Source organism: Delphinus delphis, chromosome 2, assembly GCF_949987515.2.
Source record: "Delphinus delphis chromosome 2, mDelDel1.2, whole genome shotgun sequence".
Classification (NCBI taxonomy): Eukaryota; Metazoa; Chordata; class Mammalia; order Artiodactyla; family Delphinidae; genus Delphinus; species Delphinus delphis.
Window position 1 is genome coordinate 140,508,366 of NC_082684.1, and position 19,240 is coordinate 140,527,605.

At 43.9% G+C, this 19,240-nt stretch overlaps 1 protein-coding gene across 1 annotated transcript; it reads left to right on the top strand.

Moving 5' to 3' along the window:
- The first annotated feature begins 17,616 nt into the window (after positions 1–17,616).
- On the top strand, positions 17,617–19,020 carry LOC132419843 (C2 calcium-dependent domain-containing protein 4A-like). The gene is made up of 2 exons (XM_060003735.1): positions 17,617–17,687; positions 17,871–19,020. Exon 2 carries the CDS (start codon positions 17,911–17,913, stop codon positions 19,018–19,020), a length of 1,110 nt encoding a protein of 369 aa, XP_059859718.1. The 5' UTR covers positions 17,617–17,687; positions 17,871–17,910.
- Positions 19,021–19,240: the final 220 nt, after the last annotated feature.

A 19,240-nucleotide genomic window follows, 5' to 3' on the forward strand; every position in this document is an offset into this window, starting at 1 on the left:
CATTGATCCAGCCCAGCAACAATGGCATGAAGTCACAGAGTTTCCCCATCTTCATTTCTTTGAGCAGATGGCCAAAGGAGGAGTTCTGGGTCATCAAGAGTATGACCAGCGACCTTATGGAGATTCTGAAATCTCTGACTTACGGATTGGTTAGGGATTCTCACCCTCCTTTCCCATAGGTGTTTATGGCCATTTAGCAAATTTCCCAGCATCTTAATCTTTCTATGACGTTTGCAAATTTTTTCTAGCTCTCATATCCCCGTTTTGGTGTATGTTCTGCCTTTTCCAAGATGTTATCGGCTGTCCTCCCAGTTAACTTTCAGCTGTTCTTGGGGAAAAGATAACTCCTAACTACAGTGAAAAACAAAAAGAGAAACAAACCTGTGTGTCTTACCACTTCTGGCATCTGGTTTTGTTTTCTTTTGTTTTCCTTTAAATGGGGTTTACTGTCTGGACTCCAAAGCCTGCAATTCTAATGACATTCTTTCTGGTATCCCTGCCTGGGAGTAATGCCTGGAGAGTACAACCATAAATAGCATGATAGGCGCCAATCTGTAGTCTCTTATAGTCCCCTCATACTCGTTGTTCAATTTTAAAAAGAACAACTTGTTCAAAGGGGTTGCCCGTGAGTTTTCCCTGGGTAGAACTTTGATTCCAAAACAGAAAATATTAGATGTGAAGATGTTTTTGAACAGGGAACAAAAAGCCTGTGTTCTAGTCCTTGCTGCCTACTATTAGCCATGTGAACTTCTGGCACATCGCCAGATTTCTTTGGGTTGTGGCTTACTCATAGGTAAAATTGGGATATTAATCCTCAGTTGGGTTGAGGATTCATCCTCAACAGGATTGTTTTGAGGATTAAACGTGCTCTATAATCTGTCATACTACATAAATATTTGCAAATTTTTGTTAGGATTTAAGAGCTATTTAAAAATATTCCCTGGCCACATAGTAGACATGCTGACATTTCTGCTATCAGATTAAAGAGTGTCACTGTCCTGTATTGCATAGTTAAATCATTGGAGCCAAATTTTATGTTTCTATGTAAATATTTTTGGATGGAGAGGATCCATAGCTTTCATCAGTTTCCTAAAGGGGGTCCATTGAGGATCCATAGCTTTCATCAGTTTCCTAAAGGGGGTCCATTGAGGATCCATAGCTTTCATTCGTTTCCTAAAGGGAGTTCATTGCCCTAAAAAGTTAAAATTCAGTGCTTCAGAAATGAAAAGGTGGATTCAGTAACAGAAATTTATTGCTTCCAGAAGGTCCCTCTTAACATGTCTGCAGTAGTAGTTGCCATGTTTTCTAGATAGTGAAATTCTTAATGCAGCCTGATGACTATACAGAATATTTGAAATCGGGACTGAAAATCTTGGACATATGGTCATGGTAGCAATTAGATTATCCAGTTGCCTATAGTGTAAGGGTGGGTGTAAAACAAATTATTAACTATATGGCCCTACAAAAGTCACCTTCCCTCATGGAAGTAAGAGATTTGACCTTGAAGGTTTCCAGAGTTCCTAGGTTGAATTCTCTGGGAAAGTGAGACCAAAGTTGGACTTCAATGGAAAATATGTGGAAAATATGAACCAGGCTTTGTGGAAGAGGAAAAAGAGGGAGTGTCAGAGTGAGGAGGAGGGACAGAGCATCCAAGGAGCCCACCCTCGATAAAGGTGGGAAATGCGGGCCTGCTGAGGTGAAGAACCAGAGCAATCAGGGCAGGAAGAGGGCTTTACTTAAGACAAAAGACTCTGAGGGACCAGAGGCTCAACCTCCACCCTTCTCCATGGGACTGACTTGTCAGAACACAAGCTGTTCCTCAGTGAGTGAACACATCTTCTTCCCTGCACTCTCAGAACTTCCATTTCTCACGGGAGCAAATGCCTGGAGCCTTCCCACTTTCTACATCAGGAGTTTGGCTACTTCCAGAAAATGCTTCTCTACAAATGCCTCAAGACACAAGTCATAGGGATGGCAAGGCTGTTTGGAGGGGTTAGGAGAACCTCATATCTGTACTTCAGGGTGGATTGGAATCCCCACCCCCACATGAGGAATTTTAAGCATAAAACCTTTATATTTTTAAACTCCTATCAGTACATTATTATTAACTAAGGTCCAGGGCTTCCCTGGTGGTGCAGTGGTTGGGAGTCCGCCTGCCAATGCAGGGGACACGGGTTCGAGCTCTGGTCCAGGAAGATCCCACATGCCGCGGAGCAACTAAGCCCGCGCGCCACAGCTACTGAGCCTGTGCTCTAGAGCCTGCAAGCCACAACTACTGAGCCTGCGTGCCACAACTACTGAAGCCTGCGCGCCTAGAGCCCGAGCTCTGCAACAAGAGAGGCCACTGCAATGAGAAGTCCACGCACCGTGGCGAGGAGTGGCCCCCACTCACCGCAACTAGGGAAAGCCCACATGCAGCAACGAAGACCCAACAACGAAGACCCAATGCAGCCAAAAATAAATAAATAAACTTATTAAAAAAAAACCCAAAAAACTAAAGTCCATGGTTTACATTAGGTTTCACTATTTGTGTTTGTTTAAAAAGCTGGGTCGAGGCTATTTGTGTGTGTGGGATGACTGGCTCATCCTGTGTATATTTAACAGCCAAAGAAACTATCAAACTGTTCTTCGAATTGATGGTACCGCTTTACATTCCCACTAACAGTATATGAACACTCTATCCTCACCAACACTTGACATAATCTTTTTAATTTTAGCATTCTGGTAGATTTAGAGATACCTCATTGTGGTTTAAATTTGCAATGCTCTAATGACTAGTGATGTTGAACATCTTTTTCTTGTGTTTATTTTCCATTTGCATATTTTCTTTGAAGTGTCTGTTCAAATCTGTTGTCCCCCTTTCCACTTTTTATTTGAGTTTCAAGAATTTTAAAAATCTAGATATAGGCCCTTTATCAGATATGTTATATCTGATATTTTCTCTCAGTTTGTGTCTTGTCTTTTCATCTAACGGTGTCTTTTAATGAGCAGAAATTTAAAGTTTTGATAAAGTCTAGTTTATCAGTTTTTTTATGTATTGTCTTTTTGGAGGAGTATCTAAAAAAATTATAGCCTAACTAAAGGTCACAAAGGTTTTATTTTGTTTTCATCTAGAAGTTTCATAGTTTTAGATTTTACATTTAGGCCTATGATTCATTTTGAGTTAATTTTTATATGTGGTAAAAAAAAATAGTATACAGTACTTTAAAAATATGGCTCAAAGTTAACTTTTTTTTGGCATATGGAGACCCAGTTGTTCCAAAACCATTTATTGAGAAGACTGTTGTTTCTCCACTGCTTTGCAACTTTGTCAAAGATCATTTGTTAATATACGAGTGCTTCTATTTCTGGACTTTCTATTGTGTTTCATTGATTAATTTTTTGATCTTTATGCCAATATCATGTTGTTTTCGTTACTATGGTAGCTTTATCATAAGTCTTGAAATCAGATAGTATTTATTAGTTTTCTGACTTCTTTTTCAAAGTTGTTTTGAATCTTCTAGGTCTTTTGCATTTCCATATGAATTTTAGAATAAGCTCAAAAATTGCTTACTGGGATTTTTATTAGGGTTACATTGAATCTATAGCTCAGTTTTAGGAGAATCACCATCGTAATACTGAATCTTCTGAACCATGAAACCATGGAATAGCTCTCCATGTTAGTTAAGTCTTTAATTTCTTTCAGCAATGTTTTGCAGTTTCAATTATAGGTCTTGTACATCTTTTGTCACATTTATCCTAAGTAGTTCACATTTTTTAATGCTCTTGTAAATGGTTTTGTTTTTTAAATTTCAACTTTCTATTGTTTGTTGCTGGTTTTGACAAATATAATTGATTTTTGGATATTGATCTTGTATCTTGCAAATTCACTAAGGTCACTTATTAGTTCTAGTAGTTTTTTTGAAGACTCCATCAGATTTTCTATACAGAAAATCCTATTATCTGTGAACAAAGACAGTTTTATTTCTTTTCCATTCTGGATGTCTTCTCTTTTTCTTGCCTTATTGTACTGGTTAGATACTCCAGTACAGTTCTGAATAGAAATGGTGAGAGAGAACATGTTTTTCTTCTTCCTGAACTTAGGAGGAATGCATTCACTTTTTAATAATTAATTAAATATGATGATAGCAGTAGATTTTCTTAGATGTCCTTTATCGTATTAAGGAAGTCCTCTTCCTTTATTAGTTTGCTGACCATTTTAAGTCAGGAATGGATGTTGGATTTTTTTTTTTTTTTTTTTTTTTGGTACACAGGCCTCTCACTGTTGTGGCGTCCCCCGTTGCGGAGCACAGGCTTCAGACTCACAGGCTCAGCGGCCATGGCTCACGGGCCCAGCCGCTCCGCGGCACGTGGGATCTTCCCGGACCGGGGCACGAACCCCTGCCCCGTGTCGGCAGGCGGACTCTCAACCACTGCGCCACCAGGGAAGCCCTGGATGTTGGATTTTATCAAATGTCAAATGGCTTTTCAGAATCCTCTGAGATTATGTATTGTTGTTGTTGTTTTGAAAAAATAAACTAGCTCTGTGGACTAGAAAAAGTTAGGAACAGAAAGTTAATTTTTTTATAGTGATACCTTTGTTTTATGATTCCCTAGAATAGCAGTCGGCAAACTTTTTCTGTAGTAAATATTTTTCTGTAGTAAATATTTCAGATAATATTTTAGGATTTGCAGGCCACATACAGTGTCTGTCACTCGTTCTTCGTTTTTGCTTTTTAACATTCCTTTAAAAAATAAACTATTCTTAGCTTACTTTCTAAAATTTTGGTCTGATCACCTGAGCTGAAAACAGTTTCTACATTATTACACAGTTGGCTATATGGTTGTAAAAAGAAGCAACTGCAGCAGCGACAAAAATGTATACGGCTATCAAAGCCCAAGTTATCCACCACTATTAGCCCTTTACCCCAAAAAACTTTGCTAATCTCCTATTCTACAATGTTGTTACAAAATACTTTTCAAGGAGCATTACATTTCACATACGGTATATGGCCCAGATTAAATTAAACCAAGAGTGGCAGCTTCTCCTCATCTGTAATCCTACTCCTTAAACTGGGAATTTTTTTAAAAAAACAGCGTGATTATTAAAACATGTGGCATGAAGAAGCAGCTGGTAATGTCAATTTCATTATTAGTCTGGAAATTAATTGATGGTAACTATGCACGATTTCTCAGACACTGGAAGACTTGGTTCCTTGGTTTAGACGCAGCACTGGCTGAGACTTGGTTCTTTGGAAACAGACCAGGTATAGTCTTGATTGGCTGGGTGTTGAATACCCACTTTAAGTACATTTAAAACTGACACATAGCAGTAATTATATTCCAGGCATTGTTTTAAGGGTTTTATCGTCTGGGCTTGTTTCCTTGTCTGCAAAATGGGGATGATAATGATACTAATAATACCTTCCTCACAGAGTTGCTGAGGGGACTACTTCTGTTTAAGTAACTTATCTAAGATGCTCATACAGGTGGAAACAGTGTCTGGCTCTTAACTCTGTACTGTGCTATTTCCCTAGTGCATTGAGTTCTCCTTTCTCTGCTTCCTCACTTTACCATCTGGTCTTCCTCTCCAGAGATCTTCTAGGTTGTCCCAAAGACTGAAAAGTTCCATTGATACACAATTTAGTGAACTACAAGATTTATAGTAGTTTTTAAGCAGTGTCCAATTTTAATTTGCAGTACAAAACGATGTTTTATTAACGTCATTTAAATCTTGATTTAATATCTCTTCAAGAATTCAAAACCCTATGAGTGAGGAGGGCCAGAATATTTTAGAGGAAGAACGAAAGAGACAAGAAGTATGAGATTAAAGAAACTAAGAACTAGAAAAGCTTCCACCCTTTTCTTTTCCTCTTACCTGAAAACGGAATTTGAAATTTGGAGGTAGTCAAAGAGCTTTCCCTAGTTTAGCTTCACTTGGGTCGATTTTAATTAGTTTGTGTTTTTTTAAAGGACTCTCTCTGGGTTAACCATCGACTGCATGTTAATTATGACGCAGACTACTTTTAAAGGTCAAGAAACAAAATAACCAAAATCAAAATGACATGTCATTCATTATAAACTATATTCATTCATTCCTTATAATGTGCACATCCCCAGGGACACTGATTTTCTTCCTTGGGAATGGGCTGGGATGCGTCTGTCAGTCTGGGATACTCCGTTCCACACAGTTCCATAGTACGGAGTCACTCCTGGGGCTAGTTTTCCATCCACTGTCCTGGGCCAGGCCTGGTTCAGTTCTCCCACAGGTTCATGGTTCTCGGTTTTCCCCTTTCAATATAAGTGCATTGTTCTCTCATCAAGCCCCTAGTTGTATGGCTTCGTATATATACCAATTAAGTAGTGTGGGTCTCTTTTTGCCTGGCAAGGGGCCCAGCATTTGACATATAAGGGCATCAGCGAAAGCTACACTATTATCAGGCTACAGCCTTTTCACTTTTTCTTGAGTTTTCAGGGAACTCATGTACTTTCCCATGTGCCTAAAGCCTTTTTCTTTTACCCAGATTTGTCCTTTCCCAAGTACCCAGGCTCTGAAGTGGCAACTGTTACACTATATTTAAAGTTGTTGGTTACTCAAATTCATTGTCTACTTAAAGTAGCTTCAGTTCCATCTCTCAAGAGATGTATCTACTTCTTGAGGGGGAGGGATTCTACTGTAGAAGTAATACATCTTCATTTTGATAAATCTAGAAAATACAGACCAGCAGATAGAGAAAGATTAGAATCATCTGTAATCCAACCATCCAGAGTCAACTTGCTGGAAACATTTTAGTGGATATCCCCACAGTGTTTGCCATATATACATTTTTCTCTTTCAGAAATGAGATCATTTCGTACAATTCTGTCTTAGAGACATTTTTCTTTTAATTTTTCTGAGCTTATACTCTTCTACGACATTGATTTTTAATGGTCTCTCACATAAGTGTGCTTTAATTTATTAGCAAATCTTCTGTTGTCCACAGGTCCCATTCCAGGAGGATTTTCATGCGGCAGGTGAATGGACACCAACTGGGGACTAGAGACACTGAGAACAAGGGCCCCCTGATACGATGTTTGGCTGTCTCCTGAGTGGGAGGGCAAGTGTGCTTTTGTGGTCAAGTATGGGATATTTGGGTTCTGTCATGTGAGGTTTCTTTGAAACTGTGCATTTCCACTCATGAAACAAACGGTGCCATAGTATGCCCAGCACCAAAGTATGTACATGTCTTATTGAAACCTGCTTGAGGTATGTGGTATCTCACAACGTAAATACTTCAAAGTGATGCTAGAGCATTATTAGAAAGTAGACTTTTGATGACATATGATCTGACGAAGCATTTATTTGTGTGAAACACCTTTCAAAAATGACACAAACTGAATAATACTTAGTACTTTATGTATTAGATGAGGTTTTTTTCATACTATTTAGGTTACAAAAATGTCATATAATTTGAAGCCCTCGCTTGTAAAGGGCAGCAAGAAGTGTTATGTATTAACCATTGGAGGGTCCCTCAGTATTTAGACTGTACCAAGACCCAAAGTCTTAAATTTGAGAAAATAGGGGAACGTGGGCAGCTTTGTTCTTTAGTCCACTGGTTTGCTTTGAAGATGCCTGAACTCCACTGACCCTGGGCTGGGCTGCCTACAGTGAACTTACTTCACTGCAGCTCTCAAAAGTTATGCTCATGGTATACAGCCTCCGATGGGGCCGTTATGTTTTCTCCCTTCCCACATGCCTCTGCTTCAGGGATGCCAAATGTGAGTAGAGTGATGATATTAGCCACGATCAAAACTGGAAAGCCCAGCTACCTCAGTGGATCCAGAATCCATCTTTTCTTCAACTTGGACAGTTCATCCTTATAGCCTTGTTGGATCTCTGTCATCCAATCAAACAAAGTGGTGAAGAAGTTGGGGCGGGGGGCGTTCCTTCAAGCTGGCTGGAAACATGCACATGGTTTCATTTCAACTGTGAGCCAGAAAATATGACTCAAGACAAATGTCAGACTGCACTTCTGTAGAGAGAGAGCCTTTCAACTCTTCTTTTATTAAAACACCCCAGTCATCTGTCTTAAAAAAGATCGCCTTTACAGCACACGGAACTTTAAAGAGTAGAAGGCACAAGGGACATGGCAGATTATACTAACCGTAATTGAATAAATTGTATTTAAGGGAAATGCTAATTGCAGAGAACATCTGACATTTTAAGAGGAAAAATTTCTCTAAGATGAACCAACTTTTATCCTTTATAACATTTATTGTGGAGAAGGAAAAATATTTTCATAGCCCTTTAAATTTCCTTAAGGAGCAACTGCTGTTCTTTAGCAAATTTGGGAAAGCTTCAGGGATGAGGGCCCTGGGAAAATTGGTGAGCTTTCATGTTTCCCTAGGGAAAGAAATAGATTTGCATAGCTTTCTCCAAAAGCAGAGATGTAGAGGCGATCTCTGGTTGCTCTGCAGTGGACAGTTGATTCGGTTCCTATGACAATTCCTGTCTGTGTCCCAGCACTGAAGCAACCCCATCTTCTCAAGTTGACTCGAATGGATATTGCTGACAGTAGTAATAGCAACAGGAATAATGTCCCACTTTTGTTTGCTGTGTGACTGAACCTGGCTGTTGTCATGTATCTCTAAAGTCCCAGGTCAAATATGACTCTTTCCTGTAGTGTTTTCTGTCTTCCCAAACAAAACTGGCCCTCTTTGGGTTTCCCAAAACGCTTGTCTTATACCTCCAATGCCTTGACTCAATAGTCCTGTTTTCTCTCTGAAACTAAGCTTTTTGACAGCAGAAACTAAAACTCATCTCTGATTTTGCAGTACCTGGTGGCATGTTGTGAACTAAATTGTTGATGTGACATCTGTCTTTAGGGGTTGTCACCCAAGTTTCTCAAGGACTACCCTTTACCTCGTGCTTTGTCCCTGAAATGCCTGTGACCGTCTGCTCCTAGATTCTTCACTCTTGGGCAAGGCTTCTCAGGCTTCCTCTGGAGACATCAGAAATAGCAAACATTTGCTAGCTTATACCTTTCAAGATCTGGAGATTTGGTGCAATCTGAAACTTCTTGGAGTTTCATATTTCCCCTGAAAAATCCATCTACATTTTATGTTTTGTGTGTTCCATTACATGTGAGAAGTTTTCTCATAAAACTTATAGAAAATGTACATAATTCCATCATTCCGGAGAGAGTAGTTTGAGAAGCATGGTGCTAAATAGTAACTGATTACAGTGTACTGTGAGCACTTTCCTAGTAAGGCATCAGATGGCACTCTGTGAGGAGGAATTTCTGAAACCTGGAATCAAGGGGGATTTGCAGAGCAGTACCCAGGCAGCAATCACCTTATTAGTTGTATCTTATTCTAATAAAAAGTTGCTACTGACAGAGACTTTGGAATTAGTTCTGAGCCCAAGATTCACTCTTTTGTTAATTGCTGATGGAAAAAAATACCTCATAGACAGCTGAGAAAGTGAAATGATAATTGAGATGTATTTAGTGTTCTCTGAAAGTTCTATAAACATTACCTAATATTATAAGAGTTTACCCAGGTTTAGACTGTTTCGTATGAATTTTAAACTAGTTTGTGCTTTTCCATATAAACATCTCAACTTGGGGTAACCATTGACTGCATCTTAATTTTGGACACTGACCAGTATTAAAAATCAAGAAATAAATTAACCAAAGACAAAACTATACATGTCATTAAGAGTAAACCATTCCTTGGACTTGAGGACACAGGGAGTGGGAAGGGTAAGCTGGGATGAGGTGAGAGAGTGGCATGGACATGTATACACTGCCAAATGTAAAATAGCTAGCTAGTGGGAAACAGCCGCATAGCACAGGGAGATCAGTTCATGCTTTGTGACCACCTAGAGGGGTGGGATAGGGAGGATGGGGGGGAGATGCAAGAGGTAGGAGATATGGGGATATATGTATACATATAGCTGATTCACTTTGTTATAAAGCAGAAACTAACACACCATTGTAAAGCAATTATACTCTAATAAAGATGTTAAAAACAAAAATAAGAGTAAACCACTCTTCCTTAAAGGTGATTTCCCAAGTCATTGATCTTTATCCTTGGGAATGAGTCAGAATCCTTCCATCAGATGCTCAGTTCAGCTCAAGTCAACATCTGGTATGTAGGTGCAGTGGGCAGTTCCCGTGCAGCACCCCATGACAGGCATGAGGGCTTTTCCTAGGGGAAGACGTTAATGGCTGTCTGCAACGACATGGTGTTTCCTTAACTTTCCCTGACATGTAATCTCTTCAATTACATAGATTGACATACACACAATTAAGTGGTTGTATTTTTTTTTTTTTTTTTTTTTTTTGCGGTACGCAGGCCTCTCACTGTTGTGGCCTCTCCTGTTGCGGAGCACAGGCTCTGGACGCGCAGGCTCAGCGGCCATGGCTCACGGGCCTAGCTGCTCTGCGGCATGTGGGATCTTCCCGGACCGGGACACGAACCCGTGTCCCCTGCATCAGCAGGCGGACTCTCAACCACTGCGCCACCAGGGAAGCCCTAAGTGGTTGTGTTTAAGTAGCACCCAGAGCTCATTTGATGTGCTCATTTTTCAACCAATTCCCCTTTTCTGTGGTAGTCCTATGAAAGCACCAAGTAAAACTGCAAGGTTAGTGGGTATCCTGTGAGACAATTACTTCTTCAAATTGTTTGTACTTTGGGGAAGTATTTCGGAGAATTTATGCTTCCCGCCAAAGTCTAGACCAGCACTGTACAAAAGAAACAGGAGAAATTATATTTAATATTTTATTTTATTTTACCCAATAGATCCAAATTGTTAACATCTCAAGATGTAATATTAAAAATTATTAATGAGATATTTTACATTCTTTAATACTAAAGCTTTGAAATCTTGTATTTTACACTCATAGCACATCTTAGTACGAACCAGCCACATTTCAAGTACTCAGTAGCCACATGTGGCTGATAGCCTCTGTTTTGAGCAGCACAGGTCTAGACCTTCTTCTCTTACTCAGACTTGTCCTCTCCTAAATTTCCCAGACTCTGAAGTGGCCATTATTAATATACAAATTCCATTTACAGTCCTGTTCCTGATTTCTGCCCCTGGTGATTTAACAAATCACTATTTGATTAATGTGGTCACAAGGCCTACTCCTCACAAGGTGTATCTACTCTTTAGAGGAGAAACAATTTTTTCCCTATTACAAAAGTAACACGTTTATTGGGTTGATCCAGAAAAAAATACATTTAAGCAAAAGGAGAAAAATTAGAAAAATCTATAATCCTACTGTCCAAATATAACAACACATTCTGTTTTAGTGGCCATTCTGATAATTTTTTTTCCATAGGTATATCTTTCCCCAGAAATGGGATCATATGGTACACACTGTTTTATTTTCTTATAATTATTGTGTTCTATAACTTCAGTTTTAATGATCTAACATATGGATGTGCCTCAGTTTATTTAACCAGTCTGCCCACAGGTTACCAGACCTAAGAACTTGCCCTAGACAAGGAGTGACTATCACCTGGATATACCCTAAGAGCAGCCCCACAGAGTAATGCTCACTTGTCTTCAGCTGGGAAGGGCACAAGTGCATATGTGATTAGATGAGTGGTGGGTAGATTGTGTTAAGTGGAGGAGTCTTTGGGATTAGATATTTCTGCTAATGGAGTGGAAGACGCCAGCCTGTGCTGAGGGGCCATGGTGTGTATTGAATGTATCAACCCCTCCGGTAGTGCCACCCCCTGTCACTCCAGAGTGAGAGCACCGTCACGTTGGAGGCTGTGGTGTGCTGCCCATACCACCCCCCACCCCCGGCTTCAGTTCCTAGGCACTCATTCTCCTAGCTGCTAACAAGTCACAGATAAATTCTTCTCCAGGAACTGTCTTAGTTAAGGGACCACCGTGATCAAGGTCATGTCCCCTTCCCTGGGAGAGCTCTCAGTCAATGACTGATCAATGGGTGGGGGCGGGGTGTGGTGGTGGCTATAATCGCCTGCCTCCTTATCCCTCCCTGAGACAACTCTTCACGGCTCTCCCAATTCCAGAGCTCTTTGTGGAATCTGCAGAGGCCTGTGTTGGGACTGCGTTGCAACTCTTCTCCCTCTGCCCAATCCTGCTTTCTTCTCTTCATCCCCTACAGGCGTATCTCTCGAGAGCATCTTCCAATAACCTCCTTATGTGCACATCTGTAGTTCAGTCTGCTTCTCAGGAAACCCAATCTGTGACAGACACTAAAATAAAATTTACTGATCTGACAAAGAGTTTATATGTATGATATATCTTACAGAGACAAGTTAAATAATATTTAGTTCTAATTGTAATAGTTACAGATTTCTCCACAATACTGGTGTTGCTAGAAATGTAACATTTCCCTTGTAAGGTAAATCAGATCTGGCTTAGACTTCCTGCTTGAGAAGTCAACCAAAAGTGTTCTGTATTTGTCCTTCTCTATGGCTCTTTCCTCATCATTTGGGCTGTGCCAAGATCCCAGGTCTCTGGTCTGAGAAAAAGGTTCTGGGGAGGTGGGGAGGCCCTGCTGAGGCCTTCGCAGTCTTCTCCCAGGCAGGCCATTCCCCTTGTGGCACCCCTCGCCCTGCGCTGGCCTGGGATCCTCCATGCTCCATTCTGTACTGGTGTGGCTCCACAGCGCCCCATGTGGAGGAAAACTACTTCTACAACCTATTTCCTTCCTGGAAATTCCAGGCTTCTTTCATCCATTTGCTTGTTCATAATGAGAGGATTTTATTCTTTAAACAGCAACTCTTGGCTGGCAGCCAGACTGGAGCAGCCTCAGGAAAGTGGCAGAGCTTTGAGTTGGCTAACTTTCATATTTCCCCTAGAGAGGAAACAATTATAAATTTCTCTACCCAAGAAGCAGAGGTGTAGAAGTGACCTCTGGTTCCTGTGCTGGGAATAATGGGTGGTTCAATTTTTATGAGGATTCCTAAATTTTTTCCTGCTCTAGGTCCTGAAATTACTGCCCGCCTCCACCATATTAAGTTGGGAAGCCATTGCTGACAGATGGATCAGACAAGATATGATTCAGTCATTGTTATGGGCTGAATTGTTTCCCCAAAAAAGATTTGTTGAAGATCTAACCCCCGGTACCTCAGAATGTGACCTTAGTTAGAAAAATAGCATCTTACAGATGTAATTAGTTAAGATGAGGTCATACTGGAGTAGGGTAGGCCCTTAGTCCAATAAGACTTGTCTTTTTAAGAAGAGGAGAGACACAGAGGCACAGACACAGGAGGGAGAGTGCCATGCAATGAGGCAGGCAGAGACTGAAGTGTTGGCAGCTGCAAGCCAAGGAGCTCCAGAGGTTTCCAGCAAGCAACCAGAAGCCAGGAGGAGGCAAGGAAGGGTTCTCCCTTACAGGTTTCAGAGGCAGCATTTGAGGAAGTTTTCAGCTCTGCTGACACCTTCATTTTAGACTTCTCACCTCCAGAGTTATAAGACAATAAGTTTCTGTTTTCTATTTCTCAAAAGACATCATAAAAATACGAAAAACAAGTCACAGGGAGATATTTACATACTTAAAAATGACCAAGAAGTAGTGTTCAATGTGTGTATATACATACAAAAGAAGGAAGCAACACAATGAAAATATCTTTCTAAAAAATCTAAAAGAATTTTATAGAAGAAAGCTGAATGGCTAATTGGCAAAATTGCTAAACCTCAATTATCAACAGTAGAAATGCAAATTAAAATTATAATAATTTACCATTTTTATACTAAGGTTTTTTGTTTTTTTGCGGTACACGGGCCCCTCACTGTTGTGGCCTTTCCCGTTGCGGAACACAGGCTCTGGACGTGCAGACTCAGCGCCCATGGCTCACGGGTCCAGCCACTCTGCGGCATGTGGGATCTTCCTGGCCCGGGGCATGAACCCATATCCCCTGCATCAGCAGGTGGACTCTCAACCACTGCGCCACCAGGGAAGCCCAATAATTTACCATTTTTAACCCACTGTGTTAGTTTGCTAGGGCTGCCATAACAAGGAGCTACAGGTCAGGGGGCTTAAATAACAGAAATTTATTTCTGCATAGATCTAGGACTCCAAATCCAGGTTTTGGCAGGGTTGACTTCTTCTAAGGGACTCTCTCCTTGGCTTGTAGATGGCCATCTTCTTCATATTGTCTTCCCTCCATGCATGTCTGTTCTAATCTAATCTCTTCTTATAAGTACGCCACAATGAAGATCCTGCATGCCACAACTAAAGCCGGCCCAGACGAATAAATAAATAAATGTTTTAAAAAAGAATATACATAAATAATATATATATATACATATATCTGAATCACTTTGCTGTACTCCTGAAACTAACACAACATTGTAAAACAACTATTTTTCAATTGAAAAAACAATACTATTCCCAGCCTTCCCACTGCATCTTCTTCAATGTCTCCCACACCTTGTTCTTCTCATCCTGGGGGCATAGGTATTGGTATGTGTCAATTTGTGACCTCACTCAGGGTCCTTTACTTAGCTAAGTGCACTTCTTTTCCATCTTCACCGTGTCAGGCTCTAGCTGACAATAAATTCCCCGAGTCTTTATTATGTAAGTCACCTCAAGTCCTGTTTTGGAACAAGGTATGGTATAAATAAAGAGAATCAATACACTTCCTGAGAGGACAAAGATTCTGTCTACAAACAGTACAGCACTACTATGCATAACCAGTAATTTCCTGCTTATGACAATTGCATGCTTTAATCATTTAGGTGCTGGTATAATCAATAAGGTGTACAGTTTCAATTCAAGGCCTTGCACCAAGGGTCTCTTTTTCTTTTATCTAACCACTTAGAGAGGAGATGGAGTCAGGAGAAATAGCTTTGAGGCAGGCACTGTGGGGAAGTGTTTATAAGCACACAGAATAATGAGCCAGATGGATATGGGTTTGAGTCCCAGCTCTGGTCTCTCTGGATGGGAGACTTTGGACAAGTTGTTTATTCTCTGAGCTTCACTTTCTACATCTCTACCTTCTTTAGGGAGTTGTTTAGAGATTAAATAAGACCCCAGTATATAGTGAGGGATCACTAAACGTTATTAATGGTGTAGTTTCTTTAAAATAACAGTTTCAGAGCTTGAATACAAACGAGATGATAGTGAACCTTTTGTGGTCATAAGGCACAAAATAATGAAACAACTGGTATGTTCAGAGTTTCCACTGAGGGGGTTGTTTTTCACTTTTTCCTATTGTGATTTAAGAATCAGGAGGGACACCAGGCCTCTGACCGCGGTTACAGCCTGCAGCTATGGGTTTAGATGAATGAATGACTGGAGTGTAACCCTGCGTAAGTAAGTTAAGTTCCCTGTATCTTATTTCTCTTCTGTAGAATATTGATCCATGGAAAACTAATAGTTTTGGAAAACCCTCTGCATAGAGATTGCATTTATAGCCATGCTTATGGTCTTCTGTGAACATGGATGTGGTGGTAGCACAGTTTCTCAAATCCCATGTCCTGCTTCCAGTGGATTTACTCACTGCTGAAATGTTTGTGTGTTCATGTCACGAAGGCCCTTTTCACTGAGGTCTCGTTGGAAGCGGGCTGGCACATAAGCAGGCTATAATGCTAGTTGCTCTGCTTCAGAGAAGACCATTGGCTCACGGATTTGCAGACCGGCCTGCAGAAGCAATAGGAAAGGATCCAGTCCGAGATCCCCTGGGGACTCCTCCGCTTGCAGGTGTGGCTGCAGCGGGTCTGGTTGCTGCTCTCCGGCTGCGTAGGGATTCATGCTTGCCGTATCAGAAAGCACACAACAGAGGGCAGCAGTGATCAACTTAAAAAGAAAGTATTACTTATCCATGGAAAACACTCACTCTCCTTACCTTTAAATATTTGGAAATGATGGTACTTATTCCAAAGCAGCGATAATGGAAAATACTTAGCACACTGAGTTGCTTTAAGAATTAACATTCTGGGTGTCAAGTGCAATACAAACCATGAACACGTGCCCTGACACACAGTGAACTCAGTGAATGATATTGAACTGAGTGGATGGTTGGAGGGAGGAAGGCAGGAAAGAGAGAAGGAAGAAATTAGCAAAAAGCTAGGACTTACAATACATGGGCTGTGACTCATAATTTGAACGACCTTAGACAAGTCTCTTAACCTGAGCCTCAGTTTCTTATATCGTAAACAGAAGCAATGTCCACTGCACTGGTTTGTTGTGAGAAAGACATTGAATAAAGCAGTTAGACAGATATGTGGTTAAAAGCACATGACAGTCATAAGACCTGGATTGTAGATCAGGCTGAATTCAACATGGTATAATTCATCAAATATTTACTGAGCAATTATTATTTGCCTGGCACTGTATCTCCAGATGCTGAAACTGGAGGAGTTGAATAAGACAACCAGGCTTGTCCCTTAGGTCTGCTTTGGGATGGAGGCAGACCCAGGTTCTGGATCACAGCACTTCTATTTATTTTACATGTATTCATAGTAGGTCCACCAGACTCCTCTCCGGTTGCATTACTGCAGTCCTTGCCCTCAAGAAACTCACAGTCTAGTAGGGGAGACAAACCTGTAAACCAAAAATTCCAAAGCAGCCTGCTAAATGCAGCAATGTGGTCCATAGAATGTGCATGAAGCGGCTGAGAACTGTAGTGGGGGAGTTGAGTAAATGTTCTGAAGGGGATGATGTCTGGCTGAACTAAAAAAAAGGAGTTCCTATAGAGAAAAAAAGCAGAGGAGGGCATTTCAGATAGCAGGAAGCATCACATACAAAGCCAAATAGACAGGAAATTGCTAGTTCCAGTTTCTGCCATTTACTAGCTCCACTGAACTTTTATGGAATTTCCTCAAGTCCCACTGGACTTCAGTATTCTCATCTTGGAAAATGAAGGTTGGGGGCGGGGTGGGGAGAGAGGCCATCTGGGTTTTCTGTGAAGTGCTTTCTAGCTGGATACCTCCATGCTGGAGCAGAGAGAAAGGGGTAGCTTTGGAAATACCAAGTGTCATTTTTAGGGCGTGAGCCGGAAACCCCACCTTTTGTGACCATCAAGATGATAGGCAGAGCCTGTAGTCATTCAGAAATTTTTGCATACATTAATTCACCCACTCCACCAATATATATGGCACTGACTGAGCCAGGCCCTATACTACTAAGAAGGCCACTGTCTAACGGAGGGGGACAGACGCATAAATAAGTACACGAGTACCATGGGAACTATATGTGTCTACACACTGCAGGTTCGTGGGGGCAGTAAAACGGAAGATGCTAGTACGTGTAGGTCACCTCCGGGGGGCCGGGGGGGGGCAGGATTTAGCTCCCAGCAAAAGGGAAATTCTTGTTTCCGTATCCAGCTGCACCTTCTCCAAGAAACCTCCAACATTTTCAGCCGCCGATTCTCCCTTGGCAGGCCGACTAGGCAGCCTTCCTCCACCGGCAACCTTTCACGGGCGGTTCCCTGCACGCACAGCGGATGTAGGTCCCAGGGCTGAGCAGAGGGTGCCGGCTCTCGCCACAGCTTCGCTCTCAGGAGAGCCCCCGCGACAGGGCCTGGTGCTGGCGAGAAGGGGCGGCCGGGAGGGCGGGCCGTCCAGCGACTCCAAGGGTTGGGCTCCGGGCCAGCTGGGCGGGGCTCAGCCTCCGATATAAGTGAGGAGCGCCCACCTCGCGGCCACAGTGCTGAAGCTGGCGCGCCTGCCTGAACCGCAAGGGGACGGGCACTGAACTTGCAACTCAGGAACCAGAGGGACTGAAGAAGAGGCAAAGGTCTGATTTCTACTTCTTCGTTTATTTAGTAACAATGAATGGAAGGCGGGTGGCTTTGTGGGCGCGCGAGAGCTCGGCCCGGACTGGCAGGAGCATTGGCACTCCCAGAGGGCTCCGGGGAGGGGTCCAGGCACTGCCGAGAGGCCCCGGGCGTCCAAACTTAGTAGCTTCTCTCCCTCGCAGGAGCGTTTCTTCCCCCCACTCCCAGGCCCAGCCTCGGAGGATGCGGCTCCTCGGGAAACTCCGCGCCTCGGCCGCGGGCCGCGCGGCTCTGGAGCCTGCCTTCTCCAACGTGCTCACCCCGGACCGCATCCCCGAGTTCTGCATCCCACCGCGGCTGCCCGCGCCCTGCGCGCCAGTGTCCTCGCCCCAGGCCGCCGCCCTGCCCCGGCGGTGCGCTGCAGAGCCGGACCTTTGGTTTCGAGGAGCCTACGACGGCGCGGGCCGCACGGACTGGGACCCACGCTCGCAGGCCGCGCTCTCGCTGCCGCACCTGCCCCGTGCGCGCACCGCCTACGGCTTCTGCGCGCTACTCGAGAGCCCGCACACCCGCCGCAAGGAGTCGCTCTTCCTTGGGGGCTCGGGCACCGCCCCGCTCCTGCCCGCGCCCCGCCCCCGGGCCCGCACCTTCGGCGGCGGCGGCGGCGACCCCCTCGCGCCCCCGAGAAGAGTCCCTGCTGCGCCTCCCGTGGCCCCCGCCCGCCCCCTCCCGCCGGTTGCGCTCGCCCCGCGGCCCCACGGCCGCCGCCTCCTGCGCGCTCCCGAGGGGCTGCTGCGCCGCGCACTGCGGGCCGGGAGGAGCCGAGGCCTGGCCCGCGCCCGCTCAGTCTCCAGCGGGGACGGGGATGACGACGACGACGACGGGCGCCGCTCCGGCTCCTGGTCCCCGGCCCGGGCCCCCGCCACGTCCCCTCCGCGGCCCCCCGACCCTCGTCCCGAGCGCCTGGAGGCTGAGGGCACCGTGACTCTGGACCGGGCCGGCGGCGCCCTGCGCCTGGCCGTCGAGTACAGTCGGGACAGCGGGCGCCTCCGCGTCCGGCTGCTCCGCGCCGAGGACCCGGCCGGAGGGGCCGCCGAGCCCCGCGTCCCCGTCGGCTGCCGCGTCAGCTTCGTTCTGCAGCCGCCGGGCCAGACGCGCCGGCCGCGGGGCGCCGTGGTCCGGCTGAGCCGCCGGGCGGTCTTGGAGCAGGACTTGTGCTTGGACGGGCTCTCGGAGGACGAGGTGCGTCGCCTGGCCGTGCGCGTCAAGGCCGAGAACCGGGGCCGCGGGCTGGAGCGGGGCCGCCTGCTGGGCCAGGGCGAGCTGCTGCTGGGCCCCCTCCTGCTCCTGTGAGGGCGCGCCCTGCCCCTGGGGCCTCTCGGACACCGCCAGCCGCTTTGTACCAAATAAATGTTATTTATTCATTTTTCTAATCATGTTCTCGCTTTGTTGCCGTTTTAGTTCTTAGGAATCTGCTTTTGTCATCGTTTATTGGTAGGGAAGGATAAAATAATGACCCCCTCCTCTATTCAAAACAATCCTTTTTTCCAGAACATTTTTTACATAAAAAGGT